The sequence below is a fragment of the Entelurus aequoreus genome, linkage group LG20 (assembly GCF_033978785.1).
Source record: "Entelurus aequoreus isolate RoL-2023_Sb linkage group LG20, RoL_Eaeq_v1.1, whole genome shotgun sequence".
NCBI lineage: Eukaryota > Metazoa > Chordata > Actinopteri > Syngnathiformes > Syngnathidae > Entelurus > Entelurus aequoreus.
This window is the reverse complement of record NC_084750.1, coordinates 50,246,344-50,268,462: the sequence shown is the minus strand read 5'-3', so window position 1 is coordinate 50,268,462 and position 22,119 is coordinate 50,246,344. Positions and strand designations below refer to the sequence as shown.

At 42.5% G+C, this 22,119-nt stretch overlaps 2 protein-coding genes across 10 annotated transcripts in view; one reads left to right on the top strand and one right to left on the bottom strand.

The window, feature by feature from the left end:
* Positions 1 to 22,119, bottom strand: part of LOC133636338 (gastrula zinc finger protein XlCGF48.2-like) — a 359,822-nt gene that overhangs the window by 182,077 nt on the left and 155,626 nt on the right. The gene's annotated exons all lie outside the window — the stretch shown is intronic.
* The window catches only part of LOC133636329 (gastrula zinc finger protein XlCGF57.1-like), a 243,662-nt gene that overhangs the window by 131,902 nt on the left and 89,641 nt on the right, over positions 1 to 22,119 (top strand). The window contains exon 4 of one of the 7 annotated variants that reach the window (XM_062030263.1): positions 1,931 to 3,661. The exons of the other annotated variants lie outside the window; for them this stretch is intronic. Coding sequence (XP_061886247.1) covers positions 1,931 to 2,742 — 812 coding nt within the window. The 3' untranslated portion in view covers positions 2,743 to 3,661. Of the gene's footprint in view, positions 1 to 1,930; positions 3,662 to 22,119 lie in introns of those variants that run through there. 7 annotated transcript variants of the gene reach the window in all.

Here is a 22,119-nt window from a genome sequence, read left to right as displayed (position 1 = left end):
CACAGTTTCCAAAAACAATTTGAAATGTGGACTCGTCAGACCACAGAACACTTTTCCACTTTGCATCAGTCCATCTTAGATGAGCTCAGGCCCAGCGATGCCGACGGCGTTTCTGGGTGTTGTTGATAAACGGTTTTTGCTTTGCCTAGGAGAGTTTTAACTTGCACTTACAGATGTAGCGACCAACTGTAGTTACTGACAGTGGCTTTCTGAAGTGTTCCTGAGCCCATGTGGTGATATCCTTTACACACTGATGTGGCTTGTTGATGCAGTACAGCCTGAGGGATGGAAGGTCACGGGCTTAGCTGCTTACGTGCAGTGATTTCTCCACATTCTCTGAACCCTTTGATGATATTACGGAGCGTAGATGGTGAAATCCCTAAATTCCTTGCAATAACTGCTTGAGAAAGGTTTTTCTTAAACTGTTCAACAATTTGCTCAGGCATTTGTTGACAAAGTGGTGACCCTCGCCCCATCCTTGTTTGTGAATGACTGAGCATTTCATGGAATCTACTTTTATACCCAATCATGGCACCCACCTGTTCCCAATTAGCCTGTTCACCTGTGGGATGTTCCAAATAAGTCTTTGATGAGCATTCCTCAACTTTATCAGTATTTATTGCCACCTTTCCCAACTTCTTTGGCACGTGTTGCTGACATTAAAGTTAACGATTATTTGCAACAACAAAAAAAATGTTTATGAGTTTGAACATCAAATATGTTGTCTTTGTAGCATATTCAACTGAATATGGCTTGAAAAGGATTTGCAAATCATTGTATTCTGTTTATATTTACATCTAACACAATTTCCCAACTCATATGGAAACAGGGTTTGTATATATGTTGACCAGATGTTGAGATATTTGCTGGGAGTCCATATTGGTTCTCCACCAGCGTCCCACTTTTGTTGATAAATAAATCTAATCAGCTATTGAATAGTTTATCCATGATTTTGTAGAATGGTGGAAGTAATGAAACTGGTGTGTAGTTAGTAAACTGGTGTATGTCTCCATTCTTATAAATTGGTACGACTTTTGCAATTTTGTCAGGGAATTTGCCGGTTAGAAATGATACGTTGCTGATATATGTCAGAGCTTCTGAAATGTCTTCTATAACCTTTTTTATGGTTACCATATCTATTCCATGACAGTCGCTTGAGGTCTTGGATTTACAATGTTTTACAATTTGGATTATTTCTTCTTTTGTCACGTTCTTAAGAAACATGGAATTGGGATTTCTGTCTATGAGCTCACTCAAGTCCTCAACTGATCCATCATCTGCATTTGGAAATCTTTCTTCCACATTTTTAACAAAGTCATCATTAAAACGTTCAACTATTTGGTTCATATTGTCATTTTTTGTATTTCCATGTAGAAAGTACTGGGGGTAATCTTTCTTAGCAGCATTTTTAATGATGCTATTTAGGATGTTGCTCTCATGTTGTTTCTGTTCTTCTTTAATAATTGTCTGTAGTATTCCTTCTTACATCTTCCTAGTATACCAATTAGCTGGTTTTTATATTTCTTATACTTATTGTCTGCCTCTATAGATGTCTGTGTTATTAATATTCCATATAATGTCTTTTTTTTTGTGACAAGCATTTTTCAGTCCTTTTGTCATCCATGGTTGGTTGTTTTTCTTTTGCTTCTTACTAACTTCTTTCCATGGACAACATAAACATTGATATTATACATGTGGGCCAATATATATATATAAATGCTATAAAAGCTACTTTTGGAGTGTAGCTTGTAGTGTAGCATGCTCCAATTCTCTGAGGATAGCTTAGCTCCATTTAATTGAGAGTAACTTGTAGCTTAGCTTACTACATTGTCCAGGTAGCTTGCCCATCACTGTCTATTTGGCCTAGCTCACATGTCAATAGTTTGAATACTGCAAACTTCAATACAGTAACACCTCATTTGTTCTGCAGACGTCCAGCGGGTGTCAGCGGGGAGTCATGAAGAGGAGTGGCACACCAGTGTGGGACAGAAGGAGCTACAGGCCCCCTCCCACATTAAAGAGGAGCAGCTTCATGATGAAGATGAAGCTCAGTCCTTACAGCTTCATCACAGTCAAAGTGAGGAGAACAGAGGGGCGGAGCTTGTAAGTCAACACATCACAGAAGCTGATGGAGAGCATTGTGAAGATATGACGTCAGAACCAGACAGCATCTTTGCTCCACTGTCAGACATGGACCACATGATGTCACACTCTTCTGATCACAGTGACCACATCCAAAAACCTTTGGAGAGTCAAAATGACTCTAAAGGTGATACGAGACATCACACTAACAACAAACACTTTGACTGCTCTCAATGTGGGAAATCATTTAGACACAAGAGTCATTTTACAAGACACATGAGAATGCATACTGGAGAGAAACCTTTTACTTGTTCTGTTTGTAAAAAGAGTTTCTCCAGAAAGCATCACATGACCACACACATGATAACACACACTGGAGAGAAACCTTTTACTTGTTCAGCTTGTGCTAAAAGATTCATCACTAAGTATGAAATGATTTTACACATGAGAACACACACAGGTGAGAAACCTTTTACTTGCTCAGTTTGTAAGAAGAGTTTCTCCTGTAAGCATCACATGACCAGACACATGATAACACACATTGGGGAGAAACCTTTTACTTGCTTTGTTTGTAAGAAGAGTTTCTCCAGCAAGCCAACCATGACCACACACATGAGAACACACACTGGGGATAAACCTTTTTATTTGCTCTGTTTGTAAGAAGAGTTTCTCCAGCAAGCAACACATGACCAGACACATGAGAACACACACTGGAGAGAAACCTTTTTTCTTGCTCAGCTTGTGCTAAAAGATTCAGCACTAATAATAACATGATATTGCACATGAGAACACACACAGGTGAGAAACCTTTTACTTGCTCTGTTTGTAAGAAGAGTTTCTCCAGAAAGGAAAGCATGACCACGCACATGAGAACACACACGGGAGAGAAACCGTTTAGTTGCACTGTGTGTGATAAGATGTTCAGGTTTAAGTATCAGGTCAGTAAACACAAGTGTGTAACAGTCATGGAAGCTGCAGGGATGTAAAAAGACTTAAACAGTGATTGTGCTAAATGTAGTTTAAAAACACAGCATGTTTAATAAGAATGTATATTTGATGTTGTATGTAGTGCTTCTCATCTTCTAGTCTTATATGTTGTCCTGTACTTACTGCTTAAAGGCCTACTGAAATGAATTTTTTTTATTTAAACGGGGATAGCAGATCTATTCTATGTGTCATACTTGATCATTTCGCGATATTGCCATATTTTTGCTGAAAGGATTTAGTATAGAACAACGACGATAAAGATTGCAACTTTTGGTATCTGATAAAAAAAAGGCTTGCACCTACCGGAAGTAGCGTGACGTAGTCAGTTGAACATATACGCAAAGTTCCCTATTGTTTACAATGATGGCCGCATGAAGTGAGAGAGATTCGGACCGAGAAAGCGACAATTTCCCCATTAATTTGAGCGAGGATGAAAGATTTGTGGATGAGTAAAGTGCAAGTGAAGGACTAGTGGGGAGTTGAAGCTATTCAGATAGGGAAGATGCTGTGAGAGCCGGGGGTGACCTGATATTCAGCTGGGAATGACTACAACAGTAAATAAACACAAGACATATATATACTCTATTAGCCACAACACAACCAGGCTTATATTTAATATGCCACAAATTAATCCTGCATAAAAACACCTGCGTGTTTGTTATGCTAGCTCCTAGCTCCTCTGCTAGCTCCTAGCTCCATAGAACACGCCAATACAATTCAAACACCTGATCAACACACACAATCACTCAGCCCAAAAGACCGTTTACCTAACCCAAGGTTCATAAAGCTTATATATTTTTAAAAAGTTACGTACGTGACGCGCACATACGGTCAAGTTATCGAATGTTTAGCAGCCAAGGCTGCATACTCACGGTACCTGATATTCAGCTGGGAATGACTACAACAGTAAATAAACACAAGACATATATATACTCTATTAGCCACAACACAACCAGGCTTATATTTAATATGCCACAAATTAATCCTGCATAATAACACCTGCGTGTTTGTTATGCTAGCTCCTAGCTCCTCTGCTAGCTCCTAGCTCCATAGAACACGCCAATACAATTCAAACACCCGATCAACACACACAATCACTCAGCCCAAAAGACCGTTCACCTAACCCAAGGTTCATAAAGCTTATATATTTTTAAAAAGTTACGTACGTGACGCGCACTTACGGTACGGTACGTGTTATGCTAGCTCCTAGCTCCTCTGCTAGCTCCTAGCTCCATAGAACACGCCAATACAATTCAAACACATGATCAACACACACAATGACTCAGCCCAAAAGACCGTTCACCTAACCCAAGGTTCATAAAGCTTATATATTTTAAAAAAGTTACGTACATACGCAAAAAAAAGCCAAAGCTGCATACTCACAGTAGCACGTCTGCGTCTTTGTCATCCAAATCAAAGTAATCCTGGTAAGAGTCTGTGTTGTCCCAGTTCTCTACAGGCGTCTGTGTATCCAAATCAAAAGTCCTCCTGGTTAGAGTCTCTGTTATCCGAGTTCTTCCATCTTGACTGCATCTTTCGGGAATGTAAACAAAGAAGCGCCGGCTGTGTACTGTTGTGGCTGACTACGTTCGAAAAATACGTCCATTTCGCACCGACAACTTTCTTCTTTGCTTGCTTGGCTTCCTTCTCCATAATGCAATGAACATGATTGAAACAGATTCACGAACACAGATGTCCAGAATACTGTGGAATTATGAAATGAAAACAGAGCGTTTTCGTATCGGCTTCAATGTGGAAGGCATACCCGTGTTCGTCGGGCTACGTCACGCGCATACGTCATCCTCAGAGGCGTTTCGAACCGGAAGTTTAGCGGCAAATTTAAAATGTCACTTTATAAGTTAACCCGGCCGTATTGGCATGTGTTATAATGTTAAGATTTCATCATTGATATATAAACTATCAGACTGCGTGGTCGGTAGTAGTGGGTTTCAGTAGGCCTTTAAGTTGTGTGCATGTATTGAATTTTATACTGTATATGTAGCTACTATTTTATTCTATTTTGTCATAGTTAAAGAGAAGACATCTTATTTAATTTTTTTTTTTTTGTGTCTTATAAAATCAAAAAATGTTTCCATTGCATTTCATTGATGTTATTATCCAATTAAAATGGTAAATGGGCTATACTTATATAGCGCTTTTCTACCTTTTTTTTTTTTTTTAAGGAACTCAAAGCGCTTTGACACTATTTCCACATTCACCCATTCACACGCTAGCTAGCAAAGCAAACATTGACGTTCGCCTTCGGACGTGAACGAGCGTCGCAGAGGGACTTTGCCTCCGGTGCTCTCCAATCCGGGACCATGCAAGATCACACTGTGGGTCGTGGCAGGTAGCTCGCTCTGTGGACTGTGTGACATTTTGACATTTTTTTTTTTTTTGTATTTTTTTGTTTGTGAGCCGGATAGCTTGCCAGCTAGCAGGCTAGGCAAGATAGATGGCAGGCTCCTATCGGGAGCTAAAAACCCGAGTTCGAAAAAATGCAGAGATATACAGGACTCTTGATGACCGAGTTATTGTTGAGGATGAACTCCTTAATTTCCTTTCAGTGAAAATCAAAACTCTGGCTCAGGATGAGCTCATTTTGATGGCCTCTACCAACTTTGATTCTGAGTGGATTGAGTCATCCAAAAAGCTACTGTTGGAGTTGTGTCCCAACACCAAACAGCAGTATGTAGCTTGTAAAGGTGTCCAGAAGGACAGTAATAATATAAAATCATGTCTGAAAGTGCTTCATGAATGTGGAGACAATATTCCACATTTTGTCTCCCACCACCTGGATGACCTGCCACCAGTGACATTCAACAGCCTGGACATATCAAACCTGCTCAGCAGAATGCAGCGAGGTTGGTGTGTAGCCTGGACGTATCAAACCTGCTCAGCAGAATGCAGCGAGGTTGGTGTGTAGCCTGGACGTATCAAACCTGCTCAGCAGAATGCAGCGAGGTTGGTGTGTAGCCTGGACGTCTCAAACCTGCTCAGCAGAATGCAGCGAGGTTGGTGTGTTAAGGCAGGCTGTGAAGATCCAAGCTGATGTCGGCGAGGAACTGACAGCTGTTTTATCCAGAGTATCAGCATTGGAGCAGCAGGAGGAACCCAGTCATGGAAGAAGCCAGCCTGTGGCGAGGGTTATTATTGGTGGAGGATCTGCTCCGTTCAGTGAGCCGGGTCCAACCGACACTGCTGACGAGGACGACAACTCTGCCGCTCTGGGGCCTGCTGAGGATACAAGTCCAGGAGGATCTGCGGGGATACAGAGCGAGGGGACATCTTCAGCAGGCAATACACGGAAGGGGAACTTGCAGCATGAGGTCCATCTGGCCCTTTCTGGGGGCCAGAGCCTGACTTCTCGATGAGAGGAGCCGACCATCACCTCACCAAAATGGTCCTCTGTTGTAAAGCACCGTCGGGGGAGGAGGGACCCTCCAGTGGTGAGGGCTGCTGGCGGTAAACGACGTGTCCACTCTAAGCCAGTTATTGTTGGGACTGGCACACAAGCTAATATCGGAGTTGTTGAGACTAAACTGGTCTGTGTTTTTGCTACTAAGTTCTATGGAGATTGTGTATTTATCAATCAATCAATCAGCTTTATTGTCCATTCTTACATGTACAAGACACATAAGAACTGAAATTACATTTTCGGCACAATCCCGCTAAGAGCAGACATACGTTACAGGGAGACAAGACGGGACCGCCAACGGATCAGCCTCACTTAGGCGCTCCTCAAAAAGGTGGGAAAAAGGTGACATTGGGGGGAGGGGGGAAGTAAAAAAAAATATCAGTCTGAGGCTGGACCCTCAGGAATGGTCCAGACTGAGTCCGAGGAAAAAAACCTCACATAGCATGGCACACATAAACAAGGTACATTTAATCACAACAACACGCAACAAAGTCATCCAACAGGACCTTGGAGGCCGGCAGCTGCTGTTGAGCGCTGCTCAGCCCCCACAACCCCGGAGGAATAAAGCAGTGGTGAAGGCGTTGATTTGGGGAGGGGTATGTGCGTGCATGTATGCCCAATTAACTTGGGTGAGATGTTGGATTGTCTTTATGGGCCGAGGCCGGCCCCAAGAGTTCAAGAGTTCAAGAGTCCGACCCAGGTGCTTTTGAAGAAAAGGGAAAGGTCAAAAGCGTCCATCTTTGAGGAGTCCTCGGGGGAGTTTTCAAACAGCCTGTTCCTCAAGGCCATTCGAGGGAGTCAAATCGTAGATTAAGATGTTGTTTTTTTCTTCGAGCAGTCAAAACAATGACATTCCTGCTCTATATGCTGGCTCTGACAATTCCAATTTATTCTTTCTGTAACATCATCAAGATGGAATCTACCTTGCGATTCAAATCAGCAATCGCTCCAGTCTGTGATCCCACAGCACGACCCAATCCTTCCATTGCGTTGAACAGCCTGTTGGCCCCTTGAGTGGCTGCCATCGTCTTCCGAATTTGACGATACACCAGAGCAATGCCCAGCCCAATCAGCAAATGCCCTGCGATCACAGCTCCAAATAGGTAGATGTCTTCCACGTCCTCGATGGAAAGGACTGAGAGGCACATGATTCTCCAAGTATTCCAGGAATCTCTCACGTACCCCGCAGCAATGGTTCCATCAGGGCAGCCAGGCTCCCCCGAACCTCTTTTCCTTGTCGAAAAGACTGTGTCAATTGCGTCGAGAGTCCAGTTGATCAAATTCATTTTGATGTTTTGATTTGAGGACAGCTCAAGAAAAGAGGCTTCAAAATAGTTCAAACAAGACAAAAACAAAGAGAGCAAGCAGGGAAGGAGGGAGCGGAGAGAGATGCGACCGCCCTCACCAGTGGCAAGACAAAAAGGTATGAGGCCTCTATGAGCGACCATATTCCATTCATATTAGATATTAAGTTGGACAGTCTCCTTGAGTTGACCCATGAAGTTAATAGCCTGAGGGCCAAACTAGACTGGTCTAAACTCACAGATGAGGAAGTGCTGTTTTATTACAGGAGAACTGATGCTCTTTTAAATAAAATGTCTCTTCCACTTGATGCCATTTTTTGTACTAATCTTAACTGTAATGATATGAATCATAGAAAATCCCTTTGTGTAATGTATGACTATATTGTCAAAATCCTGTGTGAAGCTAGCAGTTCTTGTGCTTCATGCACGAACAGGAAATGCAGTGGGAAGCCAGGCTGGAATAAACATGTTGGAGTGCATTACACTGCGGCTACGGAGGCTTTCAGTGAATGGCTTCTGGCTGGCAGACCTAGACTAGGTCCAGTACTAGACCGTAAGAAGCTAACACATTCTAGGTACAAATCTGCCATTCAATTTGTCATTCCAAATGAACACACTGTGAGAGCTGACTCATTGGCTGAGAAACTCCTTAACTGTAATATCAGTGGATTCTGGAAAGAGGTGAAAACATTGAATGGAGGCAGTATGCTGCTGCCATGCACAATTGAGGGTGTACTTGGAGCTCATAACATAGCTGAGAAATGGAGGCAGCACTATTCTGCACTTTTGAATTGTGTTAAAAGTGAGCCCTTTGTTATAGGCAGCATTCACAACTGTGAGGCTGTTGGAGTCTCTGGAAGTGAGGTGCTGCAGGTAATATCCCAGCGAGCCAGTGGCCCTGATCATAGAACTGCACAACACCTGAAACATGCAAGCCCCAGAGTAGCGGTCCTGCTTTCCATCTGTTTTACAGGCCTGATGTCACACAGGCTGCTGCCTGACTCCATGTTTTACCATAGAATAGAATAGAATTACAGGCCTGACTTCATGTTTTACAGACCTGATTGCACACGGGCTGCTGCCTGACTCCATCTTTTACAATAGAATAGAATAGAATTACAGGCCTGACTTCATGTTTTACAGGCCTGATGTCACACGGGCTGCTGCCTGACTCCATGTTTTACAATAGAATAGAATAGAATTACAGGCCTGACTCCATCTTTTACAATAGAATAGAATAGAATTACAGGCCTGATGTCACACGGGCTGCTGCCTGACTCCATGCTGGCTGTCGTCACTCTGGTGCCGGTCATCCAGGACAAGGCAGGTAAGGTGGTAAGCATGGAGAATTACAGGCCTATTGCACTTGCAAGCATACTTTCTAAAGTTATAGAGAGAATTTTATTAGACCGTTTAAGCGCTTTTCTTACCACTGCTGACAATCAGTTTGGTTTTAAAACTAAGCATGGTACTGACCTTTGTATCTATGCATTAAAAGAAGTGATTGATATGTATAAAGGTAAGAACTCCTCAGTTTTAGTAGGCTATATTGACGCATCGAAAGCCTTTGATAAAGTCAACCATGAGAAACTGTTTTTAAAAGTGAAAGAGAGGGGCGTGCCTGATAGTATCATCAGAATTCTGTCATATTGCTATGCTAATCAGAGCATGCGGATCAGATGGGGCGATAAATGCTCAGCAACATTTAAGGTTAAGAACGGGGTACGCCAGGGGGGAATTCTCTCTTCAATCTGTATATGAATGACCTATCTGTACATGTAGAAGCGGATGTGTACTTGGTAATACTGTGGTCAATCATTTGATGATTTAGCCACCCTGTCTCCTAGCAGTGCTGGCTTCCAACAGCTGCTGAATATATGTACACATTATGCTTTCAAATATCATGTAAATATACAGTAATGCCAAAGAGAGTGTCATCATGACATGTAGAACAAGAGAGGACAAGGACCTCTCTTTTCCTTCGTTCTATCTGTCAGGACAGGTGCTGAGTGTGTGTGATAAAACTAAGTATCATCATTACTGATCTATTGGGTGATGATGATGATGATGATGATGACCTATAGAGGCAGCGGCGTATGCTGTATGCCCAAGCCAACATGCTGACAAAGAAGTATTATTATTATACAAATGATGTAAAGATAAACTTATTCAGAGCCTATTGCACTCCTCTGTATACTGCCCCCCTGTGGGTAGAGTATACTGCCCCCCTGTGAGTAGAGTATACTGCCCCCCTGTGAGTAGAGTATACTGCCCCCCTGTGGGTAAAGTATACTGCCCCCCTGTGGGTAAAGTATAAGCATAAAAACATACAGAAGCTGCAGGTTGCTTATAATGATTGTATGAGGCTTATAATGATTGTAATGATTGTATGAGGCTTATAATGATTGTATGAGACTTATAATGATTGTATGAGGCTTATAATGATTGTATGAGGCTTATAATGATTGTATGAGACTTATAATGATTGTATGAGGCTTATAATGATTGTATGAGGCTTATAATGATTGTATGAGACTTATAATGATTGTATGAGACTTATAATGATTGTATGAGACTTATAATGATTGTATGAGGCTTATAATGATTGTATGAGGCTTATAATGATTGTATGAGACTTATAATGATTGTATGAGACTTATAATGATTGTATGAGGCTTATAATGATTGTAATGATTGTATGAGGCTTATAATGATTGTATGAGACTTATAATGATTGTATGAGGCTTATAATGATTGTATGGGGCTTATAATGATTGTATGAGACTTATAATGATTGTATGAGGCTTATAATGATTGTATGGGGCTTATAATGATTGTATGAGACTTATAATGATTGTATGGGGCTTATAATGATTGTATGAGGCTTATAATGATTGTATGAGGCTTATAATGATTGTATGAGACTTATAAAGATTGTATGGGGCTTATAGTGATTGTATGAGGCTTATAATGATTGTATGAGACTTATAAAGATTGTATGGGGCTTATAGTGATTGTATGAGGCTTATAATGATTGTATGACACTTATAAAGATTGTATGGGGCTTATAGTGATTGTATGAGGCTTATAATGATTGTATGAGGCTTATAATGATTGTATGGGGCTTATAGTGATTGTATGAGGCTTATAATGATTGTATGAGGCTTATAATGATTGTATGAGGCTTATAATGATTGTATGAGGCTTATAATGATTGTATGAGACTTATAATGATTGTATGAGACTTATAATGATTGTATGAGGCTTATAATGATTGTATGAGACTTCTCCTGGGAATTCCAAGAAGCTCCAGTGCAAGCCAGATGTTTGTTAGTGTTAGGGTGCCCACATTCTCAGCGTTGCTACGCAACCTCATGTATAAGTTTATGTGTAGGGCATCTGAGTGTGCAAATGACATCATCTCTGTGATAACGAACCCTGGCCGCAGTTCTGTTAAGTACTCATCTGGACTGTGGAACCATTGGCACACATGTTTGTATGTCAAAAACTGACATTTGGGCTTTGTTTTTATGTTTTTATTGTTTTATGTTTTATTGTTTTGTTTTTAATGTTTTATTGTTTTGTTTTTAATGTTTTGTATTGTGTTTTTATATGTTTAATGGATCTTAAGGTCTGCAATAAAGATTAATGTTGATGAGGATGATGATAGTAAATTCCACATTCCGGGCTCAAACGTGATGTATAGCGGGGGTGAAACTGTGGGAAATTCATCTGTCTTCTAGCCTAAGAGTGTTCAACCTTGCGCTTAAAAAAAAATGTGTTGTTGGGAAACTATCGAAAACATGACTAGTTGTTTGGACTATCTTAACTGTGGGACACAGGTGCAAAAGAAGTCAGTGTGGAATAAGGGACATAACACACCACACAAGGCTTCAGAAGACGAAAGATACCCAGGCAAGATGGAGATAATCTCATGGTCACTCAATGCTATTATATCCATATTGGTGTATGTATACTGACTTGTCATTATCATATCTTATACTTCTTCTGAAATGGTCATGTATCCATCAAATCTGCTAATGAAACTTGGACTATATAAGCAACATATATAAGCAACATATAAGTTGATTGTAAATTAGGGGCGGGACATGGATAAGCATTCCTGCTTTTTTTCCCGTATCCCTTTTCAGTGCATGTCTGTCAAACTACCAAGTGTTGCTATATACAGTATGTCTGTCTGCCCAAATAAATACATTCATTCATTCATTGAAAAATACACGAGAGAGGCTCAGCAAGAAAATGTGCAGCCAATCTGAAGAGAAAAGGTATAATTTGGTCAGGTCCTGCTGCTCTACTTGTGTCCAGGCTCTTTAGTGCACCGTCTACCTCAGAGACTGACACTGGACATTGTCTTTAGTCAACTTTACTCCAAATCATTGCAAACACAATTTCAGTAACAAATAATAACAATTAAAGCTTACTCAAAATAATGAATGAGACATTACTTTTTACAAAGAAAAGGTTTCATTAATGATTAAGAGTAAAGTTCAGGCCAAGTCTTTAATGAAGCCTTGTCAGTTGTCACCTGATTAATGAAATGGCTTTGATAGTACTGTACAATGTATATTGTTTACTTGCACATTTCTGCTTGAGTTTAATGTAATAGCTTTGATAGTACTGTACAATGTATATTGTTTATTTGCACATTTCTGCTTGAGTTTAATGTAATAGCTTTGATAGTACTGTACAATGTATATTGTTTATTTGCACATTTCTGCTTGAGTTTAATGTAATAGCTTTGATAGTACTGTACAATGTATATTGTTTATTTGCACATTTCTGCATGAGTTTAATGTAATAGCTATGATAGTACTGTACAATGTATATTGTTTATTTGCACATTTCTGCATGAGTTTAATGTAATAGCTATGATAGTACTGTACAATGTATATTGTTTATTTGCACATTTCTGCTTGAGTTTAATGTAATAGCTATGATAGTACTGTACAATGTATATTGTTTATTTGCACATTTGTGCTTGAGTTTAATGTAATAGCTATGATAGTACTGTACAATGTATATTGTTTATTTGCACATTTGTGCTTGAGTTTAATGTAATAGCTATGATAGTACTGTACAATGTATATTGTTTATTTGCACATTTGTGCTTGAGTTATTAGAACATTGAGTTGTTTGCAAAGGACAATTAATGTATGAAAATGTATGTTGTCCTACAGCTGTGCTTTTGCATCTTTACAGCAGCTCAACACATTGAAGCTTCCAAGTAGCATCTTCTAACACCTCACTAATCATCAAAGCAGCTCCATGCAAATGTTTTGGATGAGCTCAAAAGTGTAGCTGAGATTGAGGGCAGGCATAAGTCCAAACAGCATAACACCAGCCAATGTGACATTGTCCAAAACCTTCATACCATGCCCATGTCCTCTACTTCATGACTTGAACTTTGTCTAACAACCTACATTCCAACTGTGCTCTTTTCAATCCACAAGTGTGTGTAAAAGCAAGGATAAGTTGGACAAAAGCAAGCTATACAGCAGGCTGCATCAAGAAGAAGATCAAGATGAACACTATGAATGCAAGTAGGATAGGTCTATATTGTCATTGCACAAGTACAACAAAACTTTGTTTTCAGCACAAACCCGTTGAAGATGAGACAAACAAACAGTGTACAGGGTTACAGAACAGGAACGCTGATGTGTCGCCATAAGGCGCCCCGTAAAAGATGGGAAAAAGGTCAAATGCTGGGGAAGGAAGAGTAAAAAAATACAATCCAGACTGGGCTCCTAAGGGGGCCTAGTCTGGAGTGGGAAAAAACCTCCATAGCAAAGCACATATACAACATACATCTCGAGATATCTAGCAACAGAGGGAAGGGGCGGAGTAATGGTGGTAGGTCGCAGCTCTCGGCGCTGACCATCCTTCCATCACCCCTATGGGATTTACGTCGAGGGTGTTGGGTTGGGGGGGTAGGGGGGGTTGTGTAAGAGTGGCGTATATTTTTGTGGTTGCAAGTGTGTGTGTGTGTGTGTGTAAGCCTGTAGTGTGTCTCTGTTCAGCGGCTTTGATGTCTGTGCAGCCGATAAGTCCAAAGTCAACAACAACAACAACAACAGGTGTGTGTCCATGAGAGACAAGAAGGAAGTTGGTTGTCCTTCGGGAGAGTCTCCAAGCCAGGGAAACAATCCAAGTTACAATGTTTTGTATGCCAGTGAAAATAAAATGTGCTTTTCACTCTAAATTGTCTATGACTGCTCCTGAAAACTGCGAGGCAGACAGTCCCATGTGATCCAAAATCACAAGAGTGTCCACAGTTCTTCCCGCATCCTCCAATCCTTTGTGGCAGCTTTGGGCTACTTTGAAGACTGCCAGCAACTTCCAATGTGTGGACAAACCACAGCAACAATCAGCAGATGTCCTGTTGTCATCATTCCCAATAGCTAGATATCTTCACCTCCTCCACAGAAAGGTTGCCAGATGTCCTGTTGTCATCATTCCCAATAGCTACATATCTTCACCTCCTCCACAGAAAGGTTGCCAGATGTCCTGTTGTCATCATTCCCAATAGCTACATATCTTCACCTCCTCCACAGAAAGGTTGCCAGATGTCCTGTTGCCATCATTCCCAATAGCTACATATCTTCACCTCCTCCACAGAAAGGTTGCCAGATGTCCTGTTGTCATCATTCCCAATAGCTATATATCTTCACCTCCTCCACAGAAAGGTTGCCAGATGTCCTGTTGTCATCATTCCCAATAGCTAGATATCTTCACCTCCTCCACAGAAAGGTTGCCAGATGTCCTGTTGTCATCATTCCCAATAGCTACATATCTTCACCTCCTCCACAGAAAGGTTGCCAGATGTCCTGTTGCCATCATTCCCAATAGCTACATATCTTCACCTCCTCCACAGAAAGGTTGCCAGATGTCCTGTTGCCATCATTCCCAATAGCTAGATATCTTCACCTCCTCCACAGAAAGGTTGCCAGATGTCCTGTTGCCATCATTCCCAATAGCTACATATCTTCACCTCCTCCACAGAAAGGTTGCCAGATGTCCTGTTGTCATCATTCCCAATAGCTACATATCTTCACCTCCTCCACAGAAAGGTTGCCAGATGTCCTGTTGTCATCATTCCCAATAGCTACATATCTTCACCTCCTCCACAGAAAGGTTGCCAGATGTCCTGTTGCCATCATTCCCAATAGCTAGATATCTTCACCTCCTCCACAGAAAGGTTGCCAGATGTCCTGTTGCCATCATTCCCAATAGCTACATATCTTCACCTCCTCCACAGAAAGGTTGCCAGATGTCCTGTTGCCATCATTCCCAATAGCTACATATCTTCACCTCCTCCACAGAAAGGTTGCCAGATGTCCTGTTGTCATCATTCCCAATAGCTACATATCTTCACCTCCTCCACAGAAAGGTTGCCAGATGTCCTGTTGTCATCATTCCCAATAGCTACATATCTTCACCTCCTCCACAGAAAGGTTGCCAGATGTCCTGTTGTCATCATTCCCAATAGCTACATATCTTCACCTCCTCCACAGAAAGGTTGCCAGATGTCCTGTTGCCATCATTCCCAATAGCTAGATATCTTCACCTCCTCCACAGAAAGGTTGCCAGATGTCCTGTTGCCATCATTCCCAATAGCTAGATATCTTCACCTCCTCCACAGAAAGGTTGCCAGATGTCCTGTTGCCATCATTCCCAATAGCTACATATCTTCACCTCCTCCACAGAAAGGTTGCCAGATGTCCTGTTGCCATCATTCCCAATAGCTATATATCTTCACCTCCTCCACAGAAAGGTTGCCAGATGTCCTGTTGCCATCATTCCCAATAGCTACATATCTTCACCTCCTCCACAGAAAGGTTGCCAGATGTCCTGTTGTCATCATTCCCAATAGCTACATATCTTCACCTCCTCCACAGAAAGGTTGCCAGATGTCCTGTTGTCATCATTCCCAATAGCTACATATCTTCACCTCCTCCACAGAAAGGTTGCCAGATGTCCTGTTGTCATCATTCCCAATAGCTACATATCTTCACCTCCTCCACAGAAAGGTTGCCAGATGTCCTGTTGTCATCATTCCCAATAGCTACATATCTTCACCTCCTCCACAGAAAGGTTGCCAGATGTCCTGTTGTCATCATTCCCAATAGCTACATATCTTCACCTCCTCCACAGAAAGGTTGCCAGATGTCCTGTTGTCATCATTCCCAATAGCTACATATCTTCACCTCCTCCACAGAAAGGTTGCCAGATGTCCTGTTGTCATCATTCCCAATAGCTACATATCTTCACCTCCTCCACAGAAAGGTTGCCAGATGTCCTGTTGTCATCATTCCCAATAGCTACATATCTTCACCTCCTCCACAGAAAGGTTGCCAGATGTCCTGTTGTCATCATTCCCAATAGCTACATATCTTCACGCTCCTCCACAGAAAGGTTGCCAGATGTCCTGTTGTCATCATTCCCAATAGCTACATATCTTCACCTCCTCCACAGAAAGGTTGCCAGATGTCCTGTTGTCATCATTCCAATAGCTACATATCTTCACCTCCTCCACAGAAAGGTTGCCAGATGTCCTGTTGTCATCATTCCCAATAGCTACATATCTTCACCTCCTCCACAGAAAGGTTGCAGATGTCCTGTTGTCATCATTCCCAATAGCTACATATCTTCACCCTCCTCCACAGAAAGGTTGCCAGATGTCCTGTTGTCATCATTCCCAATAGCTACATATCTTCACCTCCTCCACAGAAAGGTTGCCAGATGTCCTGTTGTCATCATTCCCAATAGCTACATATCTTCACCTCCTCCACAGAAAGGTTGCCAGATGTCCTGTTGTCATCATTCCCAATAGCTACATATCTTCACCTCCTCCACAGAAAGGTTGCCAGATGTCCTGTTGCCATCATTCCCAATAGCTACATATCTTCACCTCCTCCACAGAAAGGTTGCCAGATGTCCTGTTGCCATCATTCCCAATAGCTACATATCTTCACCTCCTCCACAGAAAGGTTGCCAGATGTCCTGTTGTCATCATTCCAATAGCTAGATATCTTCACCTCCTCCACAGAAAGGTTGCCAGATGTCCTGTTGCCATCATTCCCAATAGCTAGATATCTTCACCTCCTCCACAGAGAAGGTTGCCGAGATGTCCTGTTGTCATCATTCCCAATAGCTACATATCTTCACCTTCCTCCACAGAAAGGTTGCCAGATGTCCTGTTGTCATCTTTCCCAATAGCTAGATATCTTCACCTCCTCCACAGAAAGGTTGCCAGATGTCCTGTTGCCATCATTCCCAATAGCTAGATATCTTCACCTCCTCCACAGAATGGTTGCCAGATGTCCTGTTGTCATCATTCCCAATAGGCTACATATCTTCACCTCCTCCACAGAAAGGTTGCCAGATGTCCTGTTGTCATCATCTCCCAATAGCTAGATATCTTCACCTCCTCCACAGAAAGGTTGCCAGATGTCCTGTTGCCATCATTCCAATAGCAGATATCTTCACCTCCTCACAGAAAGGTTGCCAGATGTCCTGTTGTCATCATTCCCAATAGCTACATATCTTCACCTCCTCCACAGAAAGGTTGCCAGATGTCCTGTTGTCATCATTCCCAATAGCTAGATATCTTCACCTCCTCCACAGAAAGGTTGCCAGATGTCCTGTTGCCATCATTCCCAATAGCTAGATATCTTCACCTCCTCCACAGAAAGGTTGCCAGATGTCCTGTTGTCATCATTCCCAATAGCTACATATCTTCACCTCCTCCACAGAAAGGTTGCCAGATGTCCTGTTGTCATCATTCCCCAATAGCTATCATATCTTCACCTCCTCCACAGAAAGGTTGCCAGATGTCCTGTTGCCATCATTCCCAATAGCTAAATATCTTCACCTCCTCCACAGAAAGGTTGCCAGATGTCCTGTTGTCATCATTCCAATAGCTACATATCTTCACCTCCTCCACAGAAAGGTTGCCAGATGTCCTGTTGTCATCATTCCAATAGCTACATATCTTCACCTCCTCACAGAAAGGTTGCCAGATGTCCTGTTGTCATCATTCCCAATAGCTAGATATCTTCACCTCCTCCACAGAAAGGTTGCCAGATGTCCTGTTGTCATCATTCCCAATAGCTAGATATCTTCACCTCCTCCACAGAAAGGTTGCCAGATGTCCTGTTGTCATCATTCCCAATAGCTACATATCTTCACCTCCTCCACAGAAAGGTTGCCAGATGTCCTGTTGTCATCTTTCCCAATAGCTAGATATCTTCACCTCCTCCACAGAAAGGTTGCCAGATGTCCTGTTGCCATCATTCCCAATAGCTAGATATCTTCACCTCCTCCACAGAAAGGTTGCCAGATGTCCTGTTGTCATCATTCCCAATAGCTAGATATCTTCACCTCCTCCACAGAAAGGTTGCCAGATGTCCTGTTGTCATCATTCCCAATAGCTAGATATCTTCACCTCCTCCACAGAAAGGTTGCCAGATGTCCTGGTTGCATCATTCCCAATAGCTAGATATCTTCACCTCCTCCACAGAAAGGTTGCCAGATGTCCTGTTGGCATCATTCCCAATAGCTACATATCTTCACCTCCTCCACAGAAAGGTTGCCAGATGTCCTGTTGTCATCATTCCCAATAGCTAGATATCTTCACCTCCTCCACAGAAAGGTTGCCAGATGTCCTGTTGCCATCATTCCCAATAGCTAGATATCTTCACCTCCTCCACAGAAAGGTTGCCCAGATGTCCTGTTGTCATCATTCCCAATAGCTAGAATATCTTCACCTCCTCCACAGAAAGGTTGCCAGATGTCCTGTTGTCATCATTCCCAATAGCTACATATCTTCACCTCCTCCACAGAAAGGTTGCCAGATGTCCTGTTGTCATCATTCCCAATAGCTAGATATCTTCACCTCCTCCACAGAAAGGTTGCCAGATGTCCTGTTGCCATCATTCCCAATAGCATATATCTTCACCTCCTCCACAGAAAGGTTGCCAGATGTCCTGTTGTCATCATTCCCAATAGCTACATATCTTCACCTCCTCCACAGAAAGGTTGCCAGATGTCCTGTTGTCATCATCATTCCCAATAGCTACATATCTTCACCTCCTCTCCACAGAAAGGTTGCCAGATGTCCTGTTGTCATCATTCCCAATAGCTACATATCTTCACCTCCTCCACAGAAAGGTTGCCAGATGTCCTGTTGTCATCATTCCCAATAGCTACATATCTTCACCTCCTCCACAGAAAGGTTGCCAGATGTCCTGTTGTCATCATTCCCAATAGCTACATATCTTCACCTCCTCCACAGAAAGGTTGCCAGATGTCCTGTTGTCATCATTCCCAATAGCTACATATCTTCACCTCCTCCACAGAAAGGTTGCCAGATGTCCTGTTGTCATCATTCCAATAGCTACATATCTTCACCTCCTCCACAGAAAGGTTGCCAGATGTCCTGTTGCCATCATTCCCAATAGCTACATATCTTCACCTCCTCCACAGAAAGGTTGCCAGATGTCCTGTTGTCATCATTCCCAATAGCTACATATCTTCACCTCCTCCACAGAAAGGTTGCCAGATGTCCTGTTGTCATCATTCCCAATAGCTACATATCTTCACCTCCTCCACAGAAAGGTTGCCAGATGTCCTGTTGTCATCATTCCCAATAGCTACATATCTTCACCTCCTCCACAGAAGGTTGCCAGATGTCCTGTTGTCATCATTCCCAATAGCTACATATCTTCACCTCCTCCACAGAAAGGTTGCCAGATGTCCTGTTGTCATCATTCCAATAGCTACATATCTTCACCTCCTCCACAGAAAGGTTGCCAGATGTCCTGTTGTCATCATTCCCAATAGCTACATATCTTCACCTCCTCCACAGAAAGGTTGCCAGATGTCCTGTTGTCATCATTCCCAATAGCTACATATCTTCACCTCCTCCACAGAAAGGTTGCCAGATGTCCTGTTGTCATCATTCCCAATAGCTACATATCTTCACCTCCTCCACAGAAAGGTTGCCAGATGTCCTGTTGTCATCATTCCCAATAGCTACGATATCTTCACCTCCTCCACAGAAAGGTTGCCAGATGTCCTGTTGTCATCATTCCCAATAGCTACATATCTTCACCTCCTCCACAGAAAGGTTGCCAGATGTCCTGTTGTCATCATTCCCAATAGCTACATATCTTCACCTCCTCCACAGAAAGGTTGCCAGATGTCCTGTTGTCATCATTCCCAATAGCTACATATCTTCACCTCCTCCACAGAAAGGTTGCCAGATGTCCTGTTGCCATCATTCCAATAGCTACATATCTTCACCTCCTCCACAGAAAGGTTGCCAGATGTCCTGTTGTCATCATTCCCAATAGCTACATATCTTCACCTCCCTCCACAGAAAGGTTGCCAGACTGTCCTGTTGTCATCATTCCCAATAGCTACATATCTTCACCTCCTCCACAGAAAGGTTGCCAGATGTCCTGTTGCCATCATTCCCAATAGCTACATATCTTCACCTCCTCCACAGAAAGGTTGCCAGATGTCCTGTTGCCATCATTCCCAATAGCTACATATCTTCACCTCCTCCACAGAAAGGTTGCCAGATGTCCTGTTGCCATCATTCCCAATAGCTACATATCTTCACCTCCTCCACAGAAGGTTGCCAGATGTCCTGTTGTCATCATTCCCAATAGCTACATATCTTCACCTCCTCCACAGAAAGGTTGCCAGATGTCCTGTTGCCATCATTCCCAATAGCTACATATCTTCACCTCCTCCACAGAAAGGTTGCCAGATGTCCTGTTGTCATCATTCCCAATAGCTACATATCTTCACCTCCTCCACAGAAAGGTTGCCAGATGTCCTGTTGTCATCATTCCCAATAGCTACATATCTTCACCTCCTCCACAGAAAGGTTGCCAGATGTCCTGTTGTCATCATTCCCAATAGCTACATATCTTCACCTCCTCCACAGAAAGGTTGCCAGATGTCCTGTTGCCATCATTCCCAATAGCTACATATCTTCACCTCCTCCACAGAAAGGTTGCCAGATGTCCTGTTGTCATCATTCCAATAGCTACATATCTTCACCTCCTCCACAGAAAGGTTGCCAGATGTCCTGTTGTCATCATTCCCAATAGCTACATATCTTCACCTCCTCCACAGAAAGGTTGCCAGATGTCCTGTTGTCATCATTCCCAATAGCTACATATCTTCACCTCCTCCACAGAAAGGTTGCCAGATGTCCTGTTGTCATCATTCCCAATAGCTACATATCTTCACCTCCTCCACAGAAAGGTTGCCAGATGTCCTGTTGTCATCATTCCCAATAGCTACATATCTTCACCTCCTCCACAGAAAGGTTGCCAGATGTCCTGTTGTCATCATTCCCAATAGCTACATTCTTCACCTCTCCACAGAAAGGTTGCAGATGTCCTGTTGTCATCATTCCCAATAGCTACATATCTTCACCTCCTCCACAGAAAGGTTGCCAGATGTCCTGTTGTCATCATTCCCAATAGCTACATATCTTCACCTCCTCCACAGAAAGGTTGCCAGATGTCCTGTTGTCATCATTCCCAATAGCTACATATCTTCACCTCCTCCACAGAAAGGTTGCCAGATGTCCTGTTGTCATCATTCCCAATAGCTACATATCTTCACCTCCTCCACAGAAAGGTTGCCAGATGTCCTGTTGTCATCATTCCCAATAGCTACATATCTTCACCTCCTCCACAGAAAGGTTGCCAGATGTCCTGTTGTCATCATTCCCAATAGCTACATATCTTCACCTCCTCCACAGAAAGGTTGCCAGATGTCCTGTTGTCATCATTCCCAATAGCTACATATCTTCACCTCCTCCACAGAAAGGTTGCCAGATGTCCTGTTGCCATCATTCCCAATAGCTACATATCTTCACCTCCTCCACAGAAAGGTTGCCAGATGTCCTGTTGTCATCATTCCCAATAGCTACATATCTTCACCTCCTCCACAGAAAGGTTGCCAGATGTCCTGTTGTCATCATTCCCAATAGCTAGATATCTTCACCTCCTCCACAGAAAGGTTGCCAGATGTCCTGTTGCCATCATTCCCAATAGCTAGATATCTTCACCTCCCTCCACAGAAAGGTTGCCAGATGTCCTGTTGTCATCATTCCCAATAGCTACATATCTTCACCTCCTCCACAGAAAGGTTGCCAGATGTCCTGGTTGCCATCGATTCCCAATAGCTAGATATCTTCACCTCCTCCACAGAAAGGTTGCCAGATGTCCTGTTGTCATCATTCCCAATAGCTAGATATCTTTCACCTCCTCCACAGAAAGGTTG